The sequence below is a fragment of the Doryrhamphus excisus genome, chromosome 21, assembly GCF_030265055.1.
Source record: "Doryrhamphus excisus isolate RoL2022-K1 chromosome 21, RoL_Dexc_1.0, whole genome shotgun sequence".
NCBI classification, from domain to species: Eukaryota; Metazoa; Chordata; class Actinopteri; order Syngnathiformes; family Syngnathidae; genus Doryrhamphus; species Doryrhamphus excisus.
The window spans coordinates 12,823,815-12,842,783 of NC_080486.1; the positions used below are offsets into that span (position 1 = coordinate 12,823,815).

Genomic DNA, 18,969 nt, shown 5'->3' on the forward strand with positions numbered 1-18,969 from the left:
AAAGATGCATCACTTAAAAACATAATAATATCGATGGCAAAGCCACCTGGTGGCCTGTCATACTGTGACCTCATTGGTTGATTGATGCTCACCTTGGTGCTGCTGGCCTGCGTCACTAATGGCCGTGAGAGGGGCGTTTATGAGCGATTATCCATTTTAAATATTGTTTGTCAAACCTCATCATTTATCAGAAACAGTTAAATCAGAATGACTGTGGTTATTTTATGACTTCCTGTATTTTCTCCTCAAATTCCTGCCTAGCAACAAGTGGAGCATGTTTGTTAGTGTCTGTAATGCACTAAATTGAACATGGGAGTTGTTTAGATTTCATGTCTCACTTGTTGTTTTGTGTGTCCAGGAAGGATTCCGGAAAGCAAACGGAACAAAGCGTCTTCAGCGGCAGTGGTGTTCAGTTTGAAGGTGACTCACTCGACTTGTTTGGAGCACTAATTAGGCCTCATTAAGACCCCACCCTTCATCCACTCTGTGCTTTTTCTCCTTTGCCTGTCCTCATGTCATCCGTGCATGCTTTTTATAAGTTCTTGATAAAAATCTGTCATAGTTCTGACCATGAGGTCGTGAGTACAATCGGTAATTAGCGTCATGATTGACAGCGTTGACTTAACAAGATCATGTGCACCCTGCAGGAAAAAAAAGCGCTTCTTTTTATTTGTTTTCTCCTCTTTGCTGTGCACTAGTCAGACTCACGGTCCAATTAAATCCTGCAGCACCTTCCCCCCGAGCACCACACCACCACCCCACCGCACCGCAGCCCCCTTTGCACACCCGACCTCCAGTTGAACTCTGACGGACAGAGTTCAAAGTTGCAACAAACAACAGCAAAACAATAGGACACAGTCTCTGTTCGTTTCCTAATTGATGAAGGAATTTGTGAGGGTCAGGAAATAGTTTTGTTCGTCTCATGATGGAACATTCCAGTAAGTGTTTACTTTCTGCTGCGCTGATGTGTGAATATATACTGCTCTGCCGGAACAAGTTAACTTTGTTACTTTTCCATTCAGATTACTTGTAACTGGACCTGGAACATGCCTGTCCTCCCAACCTTTAACTTGCCTTTACTCACAGAGAGCGCTTGACACATACTCAATTAGCAACTTGCATAGCTCCGGCTAATAACCTAAAGAGCTGATGAATTCTTATTCCAGACAGAGTATTACACTGTTACACTTAACATTTCATTGTGTATGTGCGTTGTGTTTACGCTTGTTGGGTGCAGGCCGTCATAATACAGCTGTGTGTCCTCAGCGTCACACAGAGTGAATCATCAAGGTTTGTTTATTCCGTCTTGGTCCGTGTTATAAAATACAGATGTGGATTTGTCTGATGTTCTGGAATTGTGGAAGGAATCCCCAAAATGCCCAAATGGCTGCACAGCCCAGCTGAAGTCTGTATCGTCCTGATGGCGGAGATCCTTAAACATGTAACAACACTGCTGATTGGCAGATTTCAATGTCCCTTCATGGCTCCCGATAGATTGGACACACCTCATTTCTTTCATTTAAAGCCGGGCTTTTCCCTCGCTGCTCATTAGCACTTCTTGGACCAGCTGACGAGCTGCCTTGTTGTAAATCTTTCTACGAGAGCACAGGTGTGTGCAACCTCCCGTAACACCGCATAAACACACACACACACACACACACACACACACACACACATAGAGGTGTGAAGATTGAAGAGCAGCAAAAAAAGGACTTATTTACTTTCTCCTGCTTGCTGATCCTCTGCTCTTTGTGTCTGTGGATGACGTTTCCGATGTGTTTCCCAGACCTGAAAGTCAGGCGCGGGTCAGCCAAAGTGACTCAGTGCTCCCAGTGGAACCATCACTCCCGTTATTGCTTCTAACTGGGACTGCTTGTCTTCCTCCAAACTTCTCACGAGCTTTTGAAAGGAACCTCTTGTTGTCTGAAGCCTCTTAGGTTGACTCTGTGGGCTCTCGTGGTTCAGTCAAAGCTATTGTCTCACTTCTATGAGTACACTTCAATAAGTATGTATATTATGTACACTATGTACTTACTTCTTGAGAGCACACATTTTGACAATGAAGTGCTGTCCCAAATCGATTGCTGTCATTGAGAAATGATGATAGCAACATGTACATGCTTCTTCCTCCGTTGACCACTTTCCACCACTGTGTGTTGAGCTGTCCTGAGCCGTCATTATTTCCAATAAGTCCTTCTGCTACATAGCTCAGATGGTAGCGTCCATCACTTCACGCTCACCATTTTGACCGGTTCAAGTACAACATCCAGGTGCTGACAGGTCACCGCATTTGCCGAACTCAGTGAACGCACTAATGCATAGAATATGTGTGTGTGCACAATTTGAAACACAGCCACAGTTCATTGGTTCCATAGTCTTGTTGAATACGTCTTGGGTCGATTCTGAATATCGTAAGCTCCTACGTGGAGGTTGGCCATGGTTGGATATGCAAACTGTCACGTCATTAGCTCGCTATTAGTGCTGTGTAAGAAGAGGATGAGCGGAGTGAAGATTGCAGCGTGGAACATTGGCAAATGTTCTTTTCTTGCTTTGAATAATAGTTGGTCTCTGAGGTGGGAACACCCCTGACTCAGGGGTACCCCACCCTTTCAGACACGAAAAAGAAGCGATTAGCTGGCTGTCGTGTCATCAGCTTTCTTCGTGTTCTGAGCCCAGTTTGACTTCTGGAAGGTTCTTTACCATTCACATGGACCGACACGATGTGCACAATACTCATTGACAATTTATTGAAGAACTTTCTGCATTTTTTCAAACGGCAAGTTATATAAACTCTCATGTTTATTAGATTGAAGCAAATCTGTAGTGTATTTGTGTAAAGGAGGTCAACGCCCTTTATATCAAATTGTATGGAATTATTAGGAAGGTTCTGGAATATAATATTATATATAGGCTTAATGTGGGCTAGGCTTAATGTGGGTGTTCTCATGTACTATACGACCAGCATCATCTGGAGACAGAGCTAGACTTTGATGCAGAAAGCTCAGTTCAGGCCAAAGGTCTAAAGGTCTCAAGATCTAAAGGATTACTTCACTCCAAATACAACACAAAATGTAAACAATCAAACAGCTCTTGGCTAAGTCGCTGTCCCCGTGATTCACAGCATGACTCATCGCCGTGTGTCAGTTTGTGTGCGTGCGCGTGCACGTGTTGCGGTGTGACGACGGGACGTGTGGGCGCACCGGCGTCGCCGCCGCCACTGCCGTCAGCGTGAGACAGGTCGTCGCCCTGAGCTGGTTGGCTAGACTGACGAGACGTAGACATGCCACACTCTGATCAGCGCACACGCGTGTCTAGACGGACCATCTGACCCACATGCACGCACACACGGATAGTTGGACGCTTACACTTTTGCCATCTATGAAAGAAACTTTTCTGACCTGATCTGAACCCCAACAGTCTAGAAAGCCACTGTGAGCCTGCCTCCAATCATGCTAACTCCGGCCTAAGACTGGGTGTTGGATGTTGAGGTTGGGGAGACGTGATGAGGACACTGAGGATGAGGACATGAGAGCAGGCAGGTCACGTGAGGTGTGTGTGTGTCATTTCCTCCTTCATTAAACGCTCTTAATCCTATTTTGACAACTGCTGAGTAAAGTGAGCAGAACAGGAAATTAAAAAACACAGCAGATTGCGATTATGCGTGAGCGCGCATGTGTGCATGCATGCCTGTGTGTGTGTGTGTGTGTGTGTTCGTTTATCTGGACAGTAAATGTAGTCAGTGACCTGATGGTGGTGCCAAAGCAATGAAAACATACTGTGTGTGCAGCGCTTACACGATGGGTCAGCCTCAATTAGCCATTCATTTACAGTATTTACATGTTGTTTGACCTGCACTGCATTATGTAAGGAAGTGGATGCTGCATGGCTTAGTAATAGGCAACATAAAATAATGAGTTAGGCTCCAGCTCACCGTGATCCTGATGGGGACAAGCGCTATAGAAAATGGATGGATGAATGACATAATAGTACGGCACCATGAGATCAAAGCCAAATGACATCCATTCTAAAATGCGGCGTGCTAACGTTGCTAACTCATCGCTAAAAGTACATGATATTGTTTCATTGCATGTGTGCAGCTCTTTAAAAATTGTGAAGTGGTGCAGGAAAGTCAGACATTTGTGTTTTCTTCTTTGAAACTTTAATGTGAAGCAGAAAAGTCCAATAAATTAGATCATAAAATGTCACAAGCACATTTTGTACAACAAAGCCATGAGTTCCATATTTACAGAATAAAAAATAGGCTTTTTATTCTTCGTCTTTTTTTGTTGTTGTTTTTGTTCAGTGTCGACAAAACAAACTTTTACTCTTGATATATTGGATTGTGTTTTTTTTCTTTCACTTGGGATCCGTGAGCATGTCCAAGATGTCGGGGAGAGTAAGAAAGTAGCACAAACAAAACACTTTTTGGTGAAATCCTGGAAATGCCCCTCCAAAAACGGTCCAGTGTGGATGGTCGAGAGTAAAGCGTTGTGGGAAAAGTAGGAGGGACATCAACTCAGCCAAACACCAGTCGTCCTCTTTGCGAAACTTTTTCACTGACCAGCATCTTCACCTTGTCATTCACATGCGCGCACACACACACACACACACAGACTCGAGCCTCTTTGGTGTCTCAAAAGAACTAAAAGCTGGTGAACGTTTGACCAGTCCAATTGTATCATGGCAATTAGCTCGCTGCTAAGCTAATGTCAGCAGACATTTTTTTTTCAATTTAAAGACGGGGATCAAACCTGTGACCTGTAGTCTCGCTATAGTGCAAAATCATTTGTACTCAACAACACGTATAAAAAAACACAAATGCAACTAAACTATTATTATTATTATTAACATGAACAATAATATTATTAATATATTTAGTGACAGTAAACATTAGAATATCAACATGGTAACCACGGTAACAGAAGTGTTTGGTTCCAGCAGCCAAGCCAACTTGTTTCATTCAAGTAATCTCAACACGCACATACGCACACACAGACACACGCACACACAGACACACACGTCTTTCTTCCCGGTACGTTTAGAAAAGAGTCAACAAACAGAAGGGAGCAGAAGCTAATACATCAACATGTTGCATAGTTTGTTGTGTGTCAGACTCGCTGTCACGCGAGCTCCAACATGGCCTTAGCCACATAAATAGGCCACGCCCACGCCATTCTTAACAAAAATATATTAATATTCTTTTTTTTTCTTCTTCTTTTTGTCTGAAAGTGCCGCAAGGATGGAGGAGCGCGACCCGGACATGACCCAGCGCCCGGCTCGGTTCTAACGTCCCATGGGGTCCCCCGGCGTCTAGGAGCATCCGCACTCGTCCACGATCATGTTGTGGATGTCCTTCTTGATGATCTTGTGCTCCTCGTTGTAGTAGAGCATGGACATGGCACGCAGCCGCGTCGGCACGCAGCACGAGCGCATGTTCTGGAAGGGGCTGTAGCCCCGCATGCGGTAATGGCTGATGACTGTCGAGTGGAAGGACAGCGCCGAGCCCGTGATGCTGGCCACGTGGGACGGGCACTCGCCCTCGCAGTAGTTGGCATGGTAACCGCTTGGCGCGATGATCCAGTCATTCCAGCCGATGTCTTTGAAGTTAACGTAGAACTGTCGTTTGCAGCACACGCGGACCTTCCCGTCGCACTCCAGGCCGCGCTTCCTGCGCCGCCGCAAGTCCCCGCCATCCTCCGGCCGCACCACCGCCATCAGGAAGGGCCGGTGGGATTGTTCCCGTTGGCTGCTGCGCTGAGACGCGTCCCCACCAGAAACGAGCACAGGTGTGGCGCCAACGCCGGCACAGAGCGGGCAAGACACCCGGATGCTTAACTCTGCGCCGTCCGGACGCTCCAGCAGCGCCTGGACTGCCGCCGACACCGGGAAGGTGTGCCAGCCGCTGCGTCGAGTGTCCACCGTTTTTTCCACCAAGAAGACATCATCCTGCGGTGAAGATGATCCTGCACCACGCTGGAGGAGGCGGATGGCGACCTTGGCACGACTGCGGTTGTTCTTGGCCAATCGCAGGAAGAGCCACACATTGGCCTGCTCGACCAGCGACACCTCGGCGCCGCCGCCATCCTTGGACAGCACGAAGGTCACCACATCCCGAGCCTCACCTGAGAGACACAGAGACACGGTCAGATGCAGGTAACCATGGCAACACTCACGCACAGAGGCACACACACTTTCCAGAAGTCTCCCTGAGGCCTTCAGGCCGCCGTGGAGCTCATCAGTGGTCACCTGCTTACATAACAATCTTTCCCTCCCTGCAATCTCTCACTGGTGGGCGTCATGAACACAAATACACAAAGTCCGAGTCACGACTGGGACTCTGTGGATGTCAGCGACGCTCTGCCGTGTCGTGTGAGAGAGCGTGTGCGGAGGCGGGCCATTAACACAATTTTAGCGGCTATTCGGAGGCGATTATCTCGCTTACATCACAGTCACCGTCCCTCTGTGTTCATTCATTGTCTCTCAGTGGACTCGTGTGCCGTGTTTGCAGCTTACAAGGAGGGTGTCAGTGAATGCATCCCTCTCTCCCTCTCACCAGGTCAAACTGGAGCTGGAATGTGCAACATGTCTGAGCGTCTGCGCAGGAAATGTGTTTATGTCTGAGAGTCGCACACGTGTGGTCACAGTGATGGCGGGTAACGATGGCAACTGTGTGTGCTTTTTACCACACGATCGGATGGCCTTGAACGCCTCACTGTAGGACACATTGAGCATGTCAGCTGACATGATTGCTTAACTTTTTCAAAGAGCTGAGTCAAAGTAGTAGTAGTAGTAGTACTACAAGTGCAACCTATGCGGACACAGGGGGCGAACCTTAAGCCAGCACATCGGGCGGAGTGTGTTGACTCAAAGTGTGTCCCATTGTCCTGACACAAAAGAAGACACAGCATTTGTTGTGTGTGTATGTCACACTCACACATGTGCAGCGGCAACAAGCTGGTTTATGACCGTCATCCGACTTGCAGCTAGCCACGCTGTTGCGTGCTAGCTTGTGGAAATTGGTGCAGTTCAGTGTTGTGTCATTCAACATTTGGTCCTGGTCCTCAATGGAAAATAAGAAACCACATGAAAAGCATCCTGTTTTTTTTTTTTTTGGAGAAATGAAGAGCGCCTTTTCCCTTATTGATGACTGTCAGGCTCAAAGGACACAAATGCACTCCAGAGTCGACGCCCTCTCCACTTGATTGGCACCACATGTGAGTCGGCAGTCATGTGCATGTATATACACACGTGCACGAAGATACACACAAGCATACATGCTCGCAGCGGAAAAATGCAGGAAAATCCTCCATCAAACAGCTGGTAAACAAAAGTGGCCAGCAGCTTCGCCTTTTGACAAGAGGAATGTCTTCAAGCGCCAAATTTGCTCCTCATCATCTGAAAAAGAGGACTCACGCCCGAAACACAGCGGAAAAAAACATCCATCTCTCTGTGGCTTATTCATGGTGAGCTTTTCCACTCGGGTGGATCAAAGCACAGAGACAGACGGGATTATTCCCAGACAGGAAAAGAAAAGATGTTTACACCCTTTATGTGGAAGCTACACCCATCACAAGCAATCAGCTCAGGCGGTTGTCACCTGTCAATCACTGACCACTAGCAGTTATTTAAGCACATTGATACTGTTAGTTGTGCATATTGTGAAGGTGATCAACATGCTAAGCTAACAGCATGCTATGACACCAAAAGCTGTCCTGTTGTTAACGGTCTGCTAGGAAGCTAAGGTGAAAGGTCATGCAGGGACAGATGTCAAGACAGACCACAAATGTGTGGCTCTGACTGCTTTCCCAGAAACTGCATCCAACACCTGACCAAGGCTAAGGCTTTGTTTATTCACTTGAAAACAACCTCAGTGACTTGGTCGTTGCAACATCCCCATCCCGACAACCACACCCCCACCTGTGGCTGGTTGCGTCCGATTGGTCAAGAAGAAAGACTTGCTGTTGTTTACTACGAGTGAGCCATGACCTCAGATATAGGACATCTTTGGCAGCAACTGGTGCATCAAAACATCCAAACAACCCAGCAGCAGGAAGCCCGGTGGCATCACAGGAAGTGAGCGGCAGTGTGAGCGAGAGAGCGCCAAAGAAAGGAAAAAGATGAAAGCAGGTCAGCAGGCTGATGAGCAAAAAAGACGGCAAGTTTATTTTTCTCCCCGGAGAGTTGCTAGTTTGAATCTCAGCTGAGGAGCAACAAAGAGCGTCTATGGGCTGGCCAACATGGACGACATGGAGCAGCTCAAAGATGAAAGTGCTCTGTGGAATGTCGCTAATGATGTGTTCAATTAAGTCCAATTAGCCTAATTGTCCTCTGTGTGCCGGGTGGACACAAGCCGGGAAAGAGCAGAAGAACTGACACACACAAACACACATTTTGTGTGTGAGCTGGTAAACGGACGTCCACAACGCCGCCAAGAATCCAGTTGTCTCTCCTCTGGCCGTCTCCGCCGGCCCAATTAATTACCGAGTCCCTGAACGCATCACTTGTCCCTGACAAAGATGTGAGTGGCTGGGTGCAAAGTATTCTCACGGCGGGTTGTGTTCAACTGCACAACAACACTTTTTTTTCATATCAGCTTCTATTTAAAGCTCCACTCATGGAACGCACACTCACTCGCTGTGCCCAGAGATGTTTGAAGGACGGCGCCCTCCAGTGGACACCCTGAGCATGACTACTAAAGCACTGGACTCGCTTGGAAACTTCAAGAGACAACAAAGAGACACCGCCAGCGTGCAAGTTAGCAGCACAATGTCAGCCTGACCAGGCGAAGCTACTTTGGGATATTTAGCATACAGTTGGCTTGTTTGAAGTCCAGGATGCACCCTAATCCTGCTTTTGCACTTGGGGTCAAAGGTCACCACCTGCTCTCCACCTGAGTGTTTTGATGTGACATACACACACAAATCTCCGTGTTCAAGCAAATCATGAAATATTCTTTGAAAACGGCATGGAGATGATCACACACTGTGTGTGTGTCTCTGTGTGTGTGTGTGCGCGCGTGTGTGTGTGCGCGTGTGCCGCCCACCGACTTCATTCCACCTGCATGTCTGCATTCACACTCTCTCCCACAAACACACTCACCAGCCTCGGCAAAGGTGATGATCTCCGTCGTGTCTTGCGCATCGTCATCTCGCATCCGAGTACCTGCTGCCACGGCCACCGCTCCTCCCCCTCCTCCTCCTCCTGCACCACCGCCCCCCCGACCTCCCCGCCTTCTCCCCTCAGGCTCCCCCTCGATGTGCACGCTGCCGTCTTCGGCGACGCGGCCCACGTGCAGCTTGCGCAGGGCGTTGAGGAGGGCGGCGCGGGGCACGGGCCGGGTGATGTTGGGCCGGGCCTGGAGGTGCAGCATGTTGAGGATGTGCCTCTTTACCGCCTCCACCACATCCTGCTGAGCCTCCTCCTCTTCTTCGTGCCCCGCCGCATCCTCCTGTGGCTCCGGACCCCCCTCGTTCCTGCGCATCCGAGCCAGGGCGCAGGATGGACAATGGCCGTTGGAGGCGGAGTCGGGCTGCCGATGAGGGTAGACGGTCAGGGAGCGCGGCGTCAGGTCCGAGGATGAGTGACCGCTCTGAAGCAGCAGCAGCAGGACGGTGCAACTGAGCAGAGCGAAGACGGACATGGTGGCGGGAAGACTCAAGTCTGATTCAAGTTGGGAGTCGTGCAAGTTTGGAGAGCGGAAAGTTCCGTTGCCGGTGGAGGGAAAAAGTATCAGAGAGGAAACATTCGGGGACAGATGGCAGCACGACGTGGAGGCGGGACGAGAAAGAAGACAAAGAAGATGAATGAAAGCTGCAGGAGCGACTGAAGTTATCCCACTTCCTCTCCTCTTCCCGCTCAGCTGAATGGATCCTTGGCGCACTAGTTGAATGCTTTGAGCCCAGGAGGCGGGGCCTCACTCTCTCTCCTAGCTGCTCTTGTTTCTAGCCGCCTCCCACCATCGGTAAACCTCCCCATCCTCTCCCTCCTGCCTGTTCGCCCGTCTCCCTTTCTCTCTCTCTCTCTCTCTGTGTGACTCACGGCGCTTGCAACTTTTACCTTCCTTCCTTTCCCAACACACCCCTCAAGCACCCCCCACCGCCTTACACCCCCCCGTCTGCCGTCTGAACTCCTGCAATGACATCGTCTGACTCTCTCCGTCTGTCCGTCTGCGGTTATTTAGTGTGAGTGTGACATCATCTTTCCTGTGTCTGCATCAGTGAGATGAAGATGTGTTTGAGGCAGATGGCCACCCACCTTCACCCTTGTCATTTCTTGGGAGGGCCACCGCCAGTTGACCTCCCACCCGTTGAGCCCCAAGCAGAGTTGTCCAGTGATGCTCAACTTGTAGATGTTCCATACAGTACACATGAAGGTTCTGTGATGTTCTGGTCAAAGGGGTACAAGGGAGGTCTAATTGAAGAATAGAAATGCAGGATTCTACAAAAAAATAATTCATTCTCTGGGAGAATCTTTTGGACACATGCAGACCTTGTGCACCATGCATACATCAAATCAAAAAGCCATGATCCATTCATGCACGAAACAAGGACAAGTCAAAAGAAAAGACCATCATGCCTCACTGTCCAGGGCTGCATTGCTAACTCACCCTGGCACCCTGGCACCCTGGCACCCTGGCACCCTGGCACCCTGGCACCCTGGCACCCTGGCACGCTGTCCATCAAGGGCAGTGGCAGTCCTTGAGTAAAATGCCACCTTTTTCCTTAGTTTTTTTTGTGTGCCGCTTGAGTGAGGAACTGATTGTGGGATAGTTCTTAGGACCTACCAGGTGTTCTAGGAGGATTTCATCAAGACAGTCATAGTTCTAATGCTTTCAACGGTTTTGATGATGTGCTTTACGTATGTGGTCCATGTGGTTGAAAAGGATATTGAAAAAGCCATCAGACATCTGCTGTGATGTCATCAGGGTGGAAAAGTTACTTTTTGTGTGACTCGACGCTCGTCTGCACGCTCTCATCAACAACGCGGCTGTGACGCGGCGCTCCCTGTGGTGTATTTTAGTCATCCAGGCTTGATGTCTGCCCATAAAGGATGGACAGACTACGTGTGGGGTGAAGGACGACGGGTCAGAACACGTGAGAAGACAACTTGCGTTTCCTCCTCTCACTTGGCAGTGTTGCAGCGTCACTCTTTAACCTTTGACCTTCTCCCAAACCACCTGATGAAATGCAGATGAAAGTGTGACATCTAGTGGATGCCAGCTGTCATCTCCCGCAGTGACAACGTGGCATCAGATCGAGAACAGGATGAAACAGGTGTAAAGGATTTTAGGAAGCTGGTAGTGTAGTGCTTCACATACCTGGCCTCCAACACTTTGTGATTGACAGGTCATCAGACCTCTCTCTTGGTTATTGAAAGGGAAGGATGAAGATGTCGGGAAGACCTTGCCTCGGTGACTCGGTTTAAAAAGAAAACAAAGTTGATATGACACAACTTCCTGTGGAGAATTTCCCTGTAAGATCACCCTTGGAGATGGATGTTGCCACTGATACTGACGAGTCATCACATGCAGTCATGGTGACCATAGTGCTGACCTCGTTTGCCACGCTGATGATGGGGGCCATCGATATCCATAACAACTCTCCTGTGTGTGTGTGTGTGTGTGTGCATGTGTGTGTGTGCGTAGGAGAATGCTCATGAGGTCAGTGTGTGTCCACGCCAAAGCGCCATATGCAAAGTGTCCAAACAGGAGCAGGAAATGATGGGAGACAGCCAGAGGGGAGGAGGCGGGAGAAGGATGCGGTTTCCCAGCCGGACTTTGTGACTCCAACAAGTCCCTCCTGGTTCTGCTCAGTGTGATCTTGCGGGGGTCACGTTTGATTGTCACCTGACTGAGCTCCTTTGTCCAACTCACACACATGCACACACACTTCTGGCTCGCCAAGTGTGTGTGTGTGTTCTGTGGGTGCTGATTCAGCGTTTGATCAACATAAACATCGAACTACTTCAGATTGTTTCTCTTCCCAGAAGATTGTGACGTGTTTTCTTCTAGTTGACGTGCTTACGGTCACTCAGTGAGTACTTTATCATCTCTTCCTTTTATTTTGAAAAATGTCGCTGTGCTGCTGTTGCTCATGGACTTTTTCCTTGCTTTTGTCAAGCCACGCCTCCTTTCTCCTCGACGCCACTCCTCACCAGCACAAGTGGGATGACGTCAGCATCAGGTCGACAGCCTGATGACGTGTTGAAGACGTGAGTAATGAAAGATGTTCAACCAAATCTTGCTGATTCAAACACACAGGTGTGTGTACATGTGTGAGCACACAAAGTTGTCGTCTGCGTTCACTTTCCTCAGTGAGTCAAGTCAGAGAAACTCCCTGACTCACCTGCTTTTTGTGTGATAGTGAAGTGATGCCAACTCTCTGTAGACATGGATGTGTATACCACAGGGATGTCCAAACCTTTTCTACAAACGTCTACAGAAAAATGTAAGGATGCAGGGTGCCCACGTTTAGCATTACAGATGCGAAAAGTAATCCCATGTAGGTCAATATATGCTATGCTATCTGAACAAAACGTGTTAAAAACAATTGAGCCGAAATGACTCCTGGCCTGCACTTGGGACACCCCTGTGCTAACCACGCACCTTGCTGAGTCACAAAAGAGGCCTATGCGGGCTCTCCTGGCTTATTTATCTGTTTCCATGACACCGAGTAAAAAGACCAAGCCACCAGATGTGGCCGACACACCGCAAGGTTTTCCCCGACAACCGCAGTGTTTCCGCTAGCCTGTAATTAGCACAAATAAAAAGCGGCAATAATGATGTCACGGATGAGCTGGTGGGGCGTTTTTCACGAGCCAGGAGTACAACTGCTTCCTTACGGCAGCCAATCGGATCGGGCGATGTCGCTGTCTAACCTGTGACCCCGGCGTTAATCAGAAGCAGGTTTGCGCATCGTTAACGAGGAAGCGAGGAACAGGAAGCTGGCGTAACATGATCTCCTCAATCTGTTTCCACTTTTGCCAAAAATGTACAGAGCATGCCCGCTCGTGCACACGCTTTTGTTCGCCACGCACACACAGGTTTATTTCCGCATCCGCCTGCGATTCCTTCGGAGTGTGGAAACGGCAACCATGTGTGATGTCACTTGGGAAAGTTGTAACTTTGACAACGTGCATCACTGCAGTAGCTTCTCCACTCGTGTCAAACGACCTTCGCTCATCCCTGTGTTGACCTTGACCGAGTGATGATAAATCCACAGATGGGATGTCTTGTCTGTGGGAAGCACAAAAACACTCAGCATGGAGGGCTTCAGAGGGTGTCCTCAGTTAATCACAACATGTAAAGTAGAAGTCATGTGAGGACACGTGAACCCCCCCCCAAGCTCACCCCCACATTCCGCTGCAGTGGCGAGAATGTAAATGAGGACGGAGCCGACTGCGGCGCGAAAAAACAAAGCAAAGATTAATCTATGAATATTTAATTAGCCGGATGTTTGGTGGGCTTTGAAACGGCTCCTTGTGTTTTCATCTGTTTAATGTGTGAGGACGCTTCAGGTGAACAGCGGCGGGTCAATTCAGGCGAGTGGACTTTGAAGAGAGGAGGGGCATTGATCCTTTGTCTTGCCGCCACTTTGACTCCTCGGGGATCAGCTTCGAATGAAAGCGGCGAGTCGAGTCAGGACACGAGGAGGTGGAGTTATAAATCATAGCTCAAGTTTACTTTCGACACAATTAAAGGGACACTTGTTTTTTTTTTTTATTTGACATTGATTTTCTGTCACCATCTCCGACCCCGCCTGTATGACAGTCAGCGTTCGTGTTCTTCATGTTCTTCCTCTCATGTTCCCAGTGCATTGTGGGTGCTGTCACTGTGACATGTGATGTAACATGCACGTCCCATGATGCACTGCAGCTGCAGATGTTAAAGGCAGGTCATGACGGGGCGTAGGCACTCGGGGAGAATAATTAGAGCGCCGCCTGACTCTTCACACGGCTTCAAACGCTCTCACAAGTCGACGGCGGCGGCGGAGCGGCTTATTCCCAGCGGATACTGAACGCAGCATTGTGTGCGTCTTTGAACCCGCTCACCCTGTGCTCGCATTTAGATCTGTGAGGTTACGCGGGGATGTTGGACGCGGGCCCCGTTATACGGCGTGCTGTCCTACATACGCTCCTTGCTGAACTTCACCTGAACTCTGAGGCCCGTGCGCACGCCCCTGCACTTTGCTGCAGAGTGGGACATCCACAGCGTAGAGGTTTTGACTTCAGTGTGGGAACCCAACATGTTACCATGGAAGCACCTGCTAGCCCTAGAAGTTGCCTTTTACTTAGAATTCACTGCACTGTTGCCGTCAAACTTGATGTCCAAGTTCAAAAAGAACACCAAGAACATCAATGCTGTGGGCCGCTTCGGTCAAAGATGCCATGCGAGTGAAGGAATGAAACAGGAGGAGGTTTGACCCCCTCACGGATCTCCAAAGCTGACCTGATGACAACAGCAGCCAGCAGCTGATTGATGATTGGTCATCAGGCTCGCCATGTCACCTGTCAGGAAGACCTCTGCAGAGGGCCTCGCTCAGACTGAGAATGTTGTGGAAAGCCCAACTTTTTCCTGCGGCCAACTGACTCAGTGCTGCTGTTGCTGCTACTGATGATGATGATGATGATGAATGTGCAAGCAGATTCTTGAAACGAGATGCGATGGCGTGATGGACCTGACAGTCGTCAAAGACGCAGAAGAAAAAGTGCAAGATCTGCACAAATTTGCATCTCGCATTTCATTTGAAGGACAGGTCCCAATCCCCTGAATGCACCTCATGGTGTCTGAGTGACAGAACCGGTGCTCCACTTGCACGAGACGTTACGAGTGCACTCGTCCTTCCTGACTGGCTAATGACTCCCCATGCTGGATGGTCAGTAGAAGAAAACACCAGAACAGATGACGGCCTTCCTGTCAGGACTGGACCTGACCAGCTGGTTTTTGGATGAATGTCTGATGTATCCCAGCATGCACTGTGCTCAAGTGAAAATCACATTAGTGTTAAATTATTACACTCTTAAACTCTTTAGAGCCTAGTAACGAGATTACATAATGTTTAGCATGATTCCAGTATTTACACATTTATGTGTACATACTGTGTGTATATGTACATATATATGTGTGTGTATATATGTATGTATATTATGTGTACTATAATTTTTTTGTTTTATAATTCTGCATTTATAGCACTGTGTAAACCCGCATATTTCCTTGTCAGTACTGCCACCTGGTGGCGGACTTAAACGGTAACATTCATGAAACCACGTGTCAGCGAAAAACATAAACAGGAAGTGACATTATCGCAGGTTGTTTCTAAAAACAACTGACATTCGGCGCTTTATTTATCAAACGTGATTTCCATAAAAAGCACAAAGAAAAAATGTAATTGTACATAGTAGTACATTTTTGTTCCGTAGTTTTATGTCAAATCATAATTTGTATAAGACTGAAGATCGTCTCGTGGAGATGCAGTCACTCCGTACTGAAATGGCTGCCTCGATTTCTTTCTATGGAAGTCTGGTGACCGGATTTTGAAACGCAGTGCGAGTGCGTGCTCCTCATCCAGTCCATGACTTCTTCGCCGTTGAACTAGCGACGAAACTAGAAGGTAAATTTAAGACATTGTTTATATCGCCACGTCTTTATCAGCGTCCACGGCAGCGGTAGGCAGGCTTTGCTATGTGTAGTTTCGCATATTCTGTCAAATTAGACCAGCTTCGTTTGAAGCTAAGCTGTGACGCTGTCGTGTTAGCATGCTCTGCTAACGTCCATAAGGGGCAAAACGAAACCTGAGTGACACAAACTGAAAGTGTCAAAGTTCCTTCCTCGACGCCAGCAAACTTAAACGTACTCTTGGTAAGCCAAGAACAAGCGTCCGTCTTTATTTTCATCTTTTTTTTTACATCTTTGTTGTGTTTGCTGGTGTGTGTGACGTCACAGAGCTAAGTAGTTTTCTAAGGTCTCGTGAGTCATGTTTCCTAAAATGTATCCTTTGTGTTTGTCCTCCTGTCTCAGGATGATGGCTGATCAGAACATGGAGGCCAAACTAAAGAACCTGCTGAAACAGGAGAAGGTCCAGTTGTGGAAACCACCGTACACAGATGACGAGGAGCAGCCTGGACAGCAACGACTACAGGTGACTAAATGCCATTATTGTTATTATTATTAGACATGTTGCTGCGTGTTGTTAACATTAGCCATTGAGAGTTAGCTGGCATTGTGCGTCCAGTAGAGGGCGCTCTAAGAATGAATATCATTTTTGAATGAGCAAATGTTCCTTGCTCATCAGTTTGATGTTGATGATGTTGCAGGAGCTGGCGGAGCAATATGCCCCCTTGCTGGGTCTTCCGGTCTCTGAGGTCGGGGGCGCTTTGGAGTCTATCCGTCTTCAGGCGGTGAAAAGAGGCAAAAGGAACCAAACCTTCCGAGAAACCAACGTTGCCACGCTGGAGCTCCTACTGCCCCGAGACTGCAAGAAAGCGGGCACTACAGGCAAGTCCAAGACCTTCATGGAGACCAAACTGGACGTGTTGGTGCAGGTGCTGATGGACAGGTGAGGACGCTGACGAGTTGGCATGATCACACAATAAAGATCTCAACAATGTGATATGCAAAAGGATCACGGAGGAGTTCGGACTCAAGTCCTTCAAACTGATCCTAAACGGCAAAACCTTGAATGCAGGTGAGTGGAGACCACCAGGGGGCGGTGCTCCTTTTTCTGAACTTGCTGAAGGTTCTGTGTGTCTTCAGCCCAGCGTCTGGACCAGCAGGGCGTGCAGAACCACAGCAAGATGATGGTGCTGAAGGTGAGCGATGCCGAGTGCGCCCAGCAGGCCTGCGAGGAGGCCGACAAGGCCAGGAACCAGAATGAGAGCGTGCAGCGAACCCAGAGAGGATTCCAGATCCTGTCGGAGAGAGGTAGGATCTCTCGTGTAGAACCTCATGTAGCACCTTCTGGAATGGCGTGTCTCTGCTGTCAGACGGCACAGATGACCCTCACACCACACCCTTCCTGGAGGTGGCTGACCAGAAGGGGAACCCGCTAAAGATCCCTCACAAGGAGAAGAAGGTGGGTGGAGACTTCTTGTCAGGTTAAAGGTCAAATCTGTTGTGATAATGTGTGTGTGTGTGTGTGTAGGCACTCATCCTGGCCATGGGCTTCCATGAGAAGGGGCGTGCCCTCATGAAGAGAAAGCGCCATGACGACGCACTGTGTCACCTTCTGCAGGCCGACCATCACTTCAGGTGTGGTGGTGATGATGATGATGATGATGATGGTGGTGGTGGTCGCCTAAGGTGATGCTAAGTTCCTGTGTTGATGCGCAGCGAGTGCGGCTCGGCGCTGTTAGGCTCGGTGGACAACTACGGCGTCCTGCAGCTGGACATCGTGTGGTGCTACCAGGCGTTGGAGGCGCTGTCCTGTCTGGATGACGGGCGCGGACGTCTGCTGCGAGCTGAGGACTGCTTCCTGCGATGTTACGGCGAGCGGCAGCAGAGGCTGCTCATGATCAAGGTGGGCATAGGCACGCACTTGGCGGTGGGTCGTCGCCGTCCGCTCTTCTTTGATGCAGCCGTGTGCGTCGCCAGGGAAACACGGGCAGGGAGGAAGCGCTGTTTCTCCGCCTGTACCTCCTGCAGAGTCTGCTGGCTTTCATCGAGGGAAACGATCTTCAAGCCCGGCAGCAGCTCTCCAAAGTAGGATGAGCGTCTTCTCTTGGCTTTGTCCTTTGTCCTTAGTTTTGTCCTGGCGACACATATTCCCGTGGACCTTTGATGTGTGCGTGTCAGGTGGAGTCTCTGTATGGACGCTTGTGTCCCGACTCGGACAAAATGACGGAGCTGATGCTGCTGGGCTTCAGCGAGAGAGAAGCTCGCCTGGGCCTGAGAGCTTGTCAGGGTGACGTCCACGAAGCCGCCATGCTCATCAGCAACCAGAGACAGGTAACGTCACGGCATACAACAACACGTTTTGTCTCTCCGGAAGGGTGTGACGCCATCATTCATGGAAGCAGGAGCGCGAGGAGCTAAAGCAGAGGGAGCGTCAAAAGAGGAAGAACATGATGGCGAACGTCTCGGTTCTCACTGAGGCGGGGTACTCCAAGAAGGATGCGGCCAGGGTGTTGCACCAAGCCAACGGAGACGTGGACAAAGCCTTTGAGGTCAGTGCTAGTTCAGGGTCTTCAATATGGTGGGACAACACAACGCTCTCATATGCTGTGTTGGTTTTTGTTTTGTGGTCATCAGATTCTGCTGGATGCCAGCCAGGCCCTCCAGTCCAATAACAACATGGAGGAGACGGCCAGTCCAGAGAAGCTGGAGCAGGTGCGAGATCTTTGTGGCACGTCAATCAGATCATTGATTGATTAGCTGCGTGTGCGTGCAGCTGTTGTATTTGGGCTTCGATAGAACGGCGTCCGAGGCGGCGCTCGCACTGACGGGCGGAGATGTCCAATCTGCAACTCAGCTACTTTTGGACAATCAGGGCGTGGTCTCTGCCACCGCCACGCCCCCTTCAGAGGAGGAGCCCAGCACATCGTCCAGCTCGACAGGCAGGCAACCTCCCTCCCTCCCTCCCTCCCTCCTCCCTTCCTGCGGGTGATATGATTGACAGGTGTCTCTTTGCAGATGACAGCGAGCTGGTCAACGAAGTCCTGGAGGACATTTCCCGCCATGAGGAGGACTACTTGGATCTGACGCTGGAGGAGGAGAGCCAGCTCATCGCCACCATAAAGACCTACCTGAGCCGGGGGAGCGCACACACGGTCTAACACGCGCCGATTGGTGATTGGTATTGATTGTTGCTGATTATGAGGGATTGTTATTGATTGTTGGTCATTTGATGAAGATAACTTTATTTTCTGAAGTATTTTTGTTCTGTAGTAGTTTTCTTTCCATGCCAATGCGAAGCGAAGGCTAATAAAGGATGATGGCGTCATCTTTGTAACAGGAAGTCACAGTTGACACAGGAG

At 49.2% G+C, this 18,969-nt stretch overlaps 2 protein-coding genes across 10 annotated transcripts; one reads left to right on the forward strand and one right to left on the reverse strand.

Annotated features, from left to right (window-relative positions):
* Positions 1 to 358: 358 nt before the first annotated feature.
* LOC131109185 (NEDD8 ultimate buster 1-like) lies at positions 359 to 18,935 on the forward strand. 9 transcript variants are annotated; one of them, XM_058060892.1, is made up of 18 exons: positions 359 to 420; positions 5,230 to 5,556; positions 5,630 to 6,153; positions 6,557 to 12,032; positions 12,120 to 12,210; positions 16,016 to 16,136; positions 16,312 to 16,553; positions 16,618 to 16,682; positions 16,751 to 16,918; positions 16,981 to 17,069; positions 17,139 to 17,245; positions 17,327 to 17,513; positions 17,588 to 17,695; positions 17,789 to 17,941; positions 18,013 to 18,159; positions 18,245 to 18,322; positions 18,384 to 18,549; positions 18,626 to 18,935. In XM_058060892.1, exons 5-18 carry the CDS (start codon positions 12,167 to 12,169, stop codon positions 18,766 to 18,768), a joined length of 1,818 nt encoding a protein of 605 aa, XP_057916875.1. In that variant the 5' UTR covers positions 359 to 420; positions 5,230 to 5,556; positions 5,630 to 6,153; positions 6,557 to 12,032; positions 12,120 to 12,166; the 3' UTR covers positions 18,769 to 18,935. The 9 variants fall into 9 exon arrangements, with proteins under 9 accessions (XP_057916875.1, XP_057916877.1, XP_057916878.1 ...); XM_058060894.1 differs by having other exon boundaries at positions 11,986 to 12,032; XM_058060895.1 differs by having other exon boundaries at positions 11,989 to 12,032.
* LOC131109188 (inhibin beta A chain-like) lies at positions 3,913 to 9,847 on the reverse strand. The gene is made up of 2 exons (XM_058060903.1): positions 9,100 to 9,847; positions 3,913 to 6,122 (listed from the first exon to the last, which is right to left on the reverse strand). Exons 1-2 carry the CDS (start codon positions 9,638 to 9,640, stop codon positions 5,311 to 5,313), a joined length of 1,353 nt encoding a protein of 450 aa, XP_057916886.1. The 5' UTR covers positions 9,641 to 9,847; the 3' UTR covers positions 3,913 to 5,310.
* Positions 18,936 to 18,969: the final 34 nt, after the last annotated feature.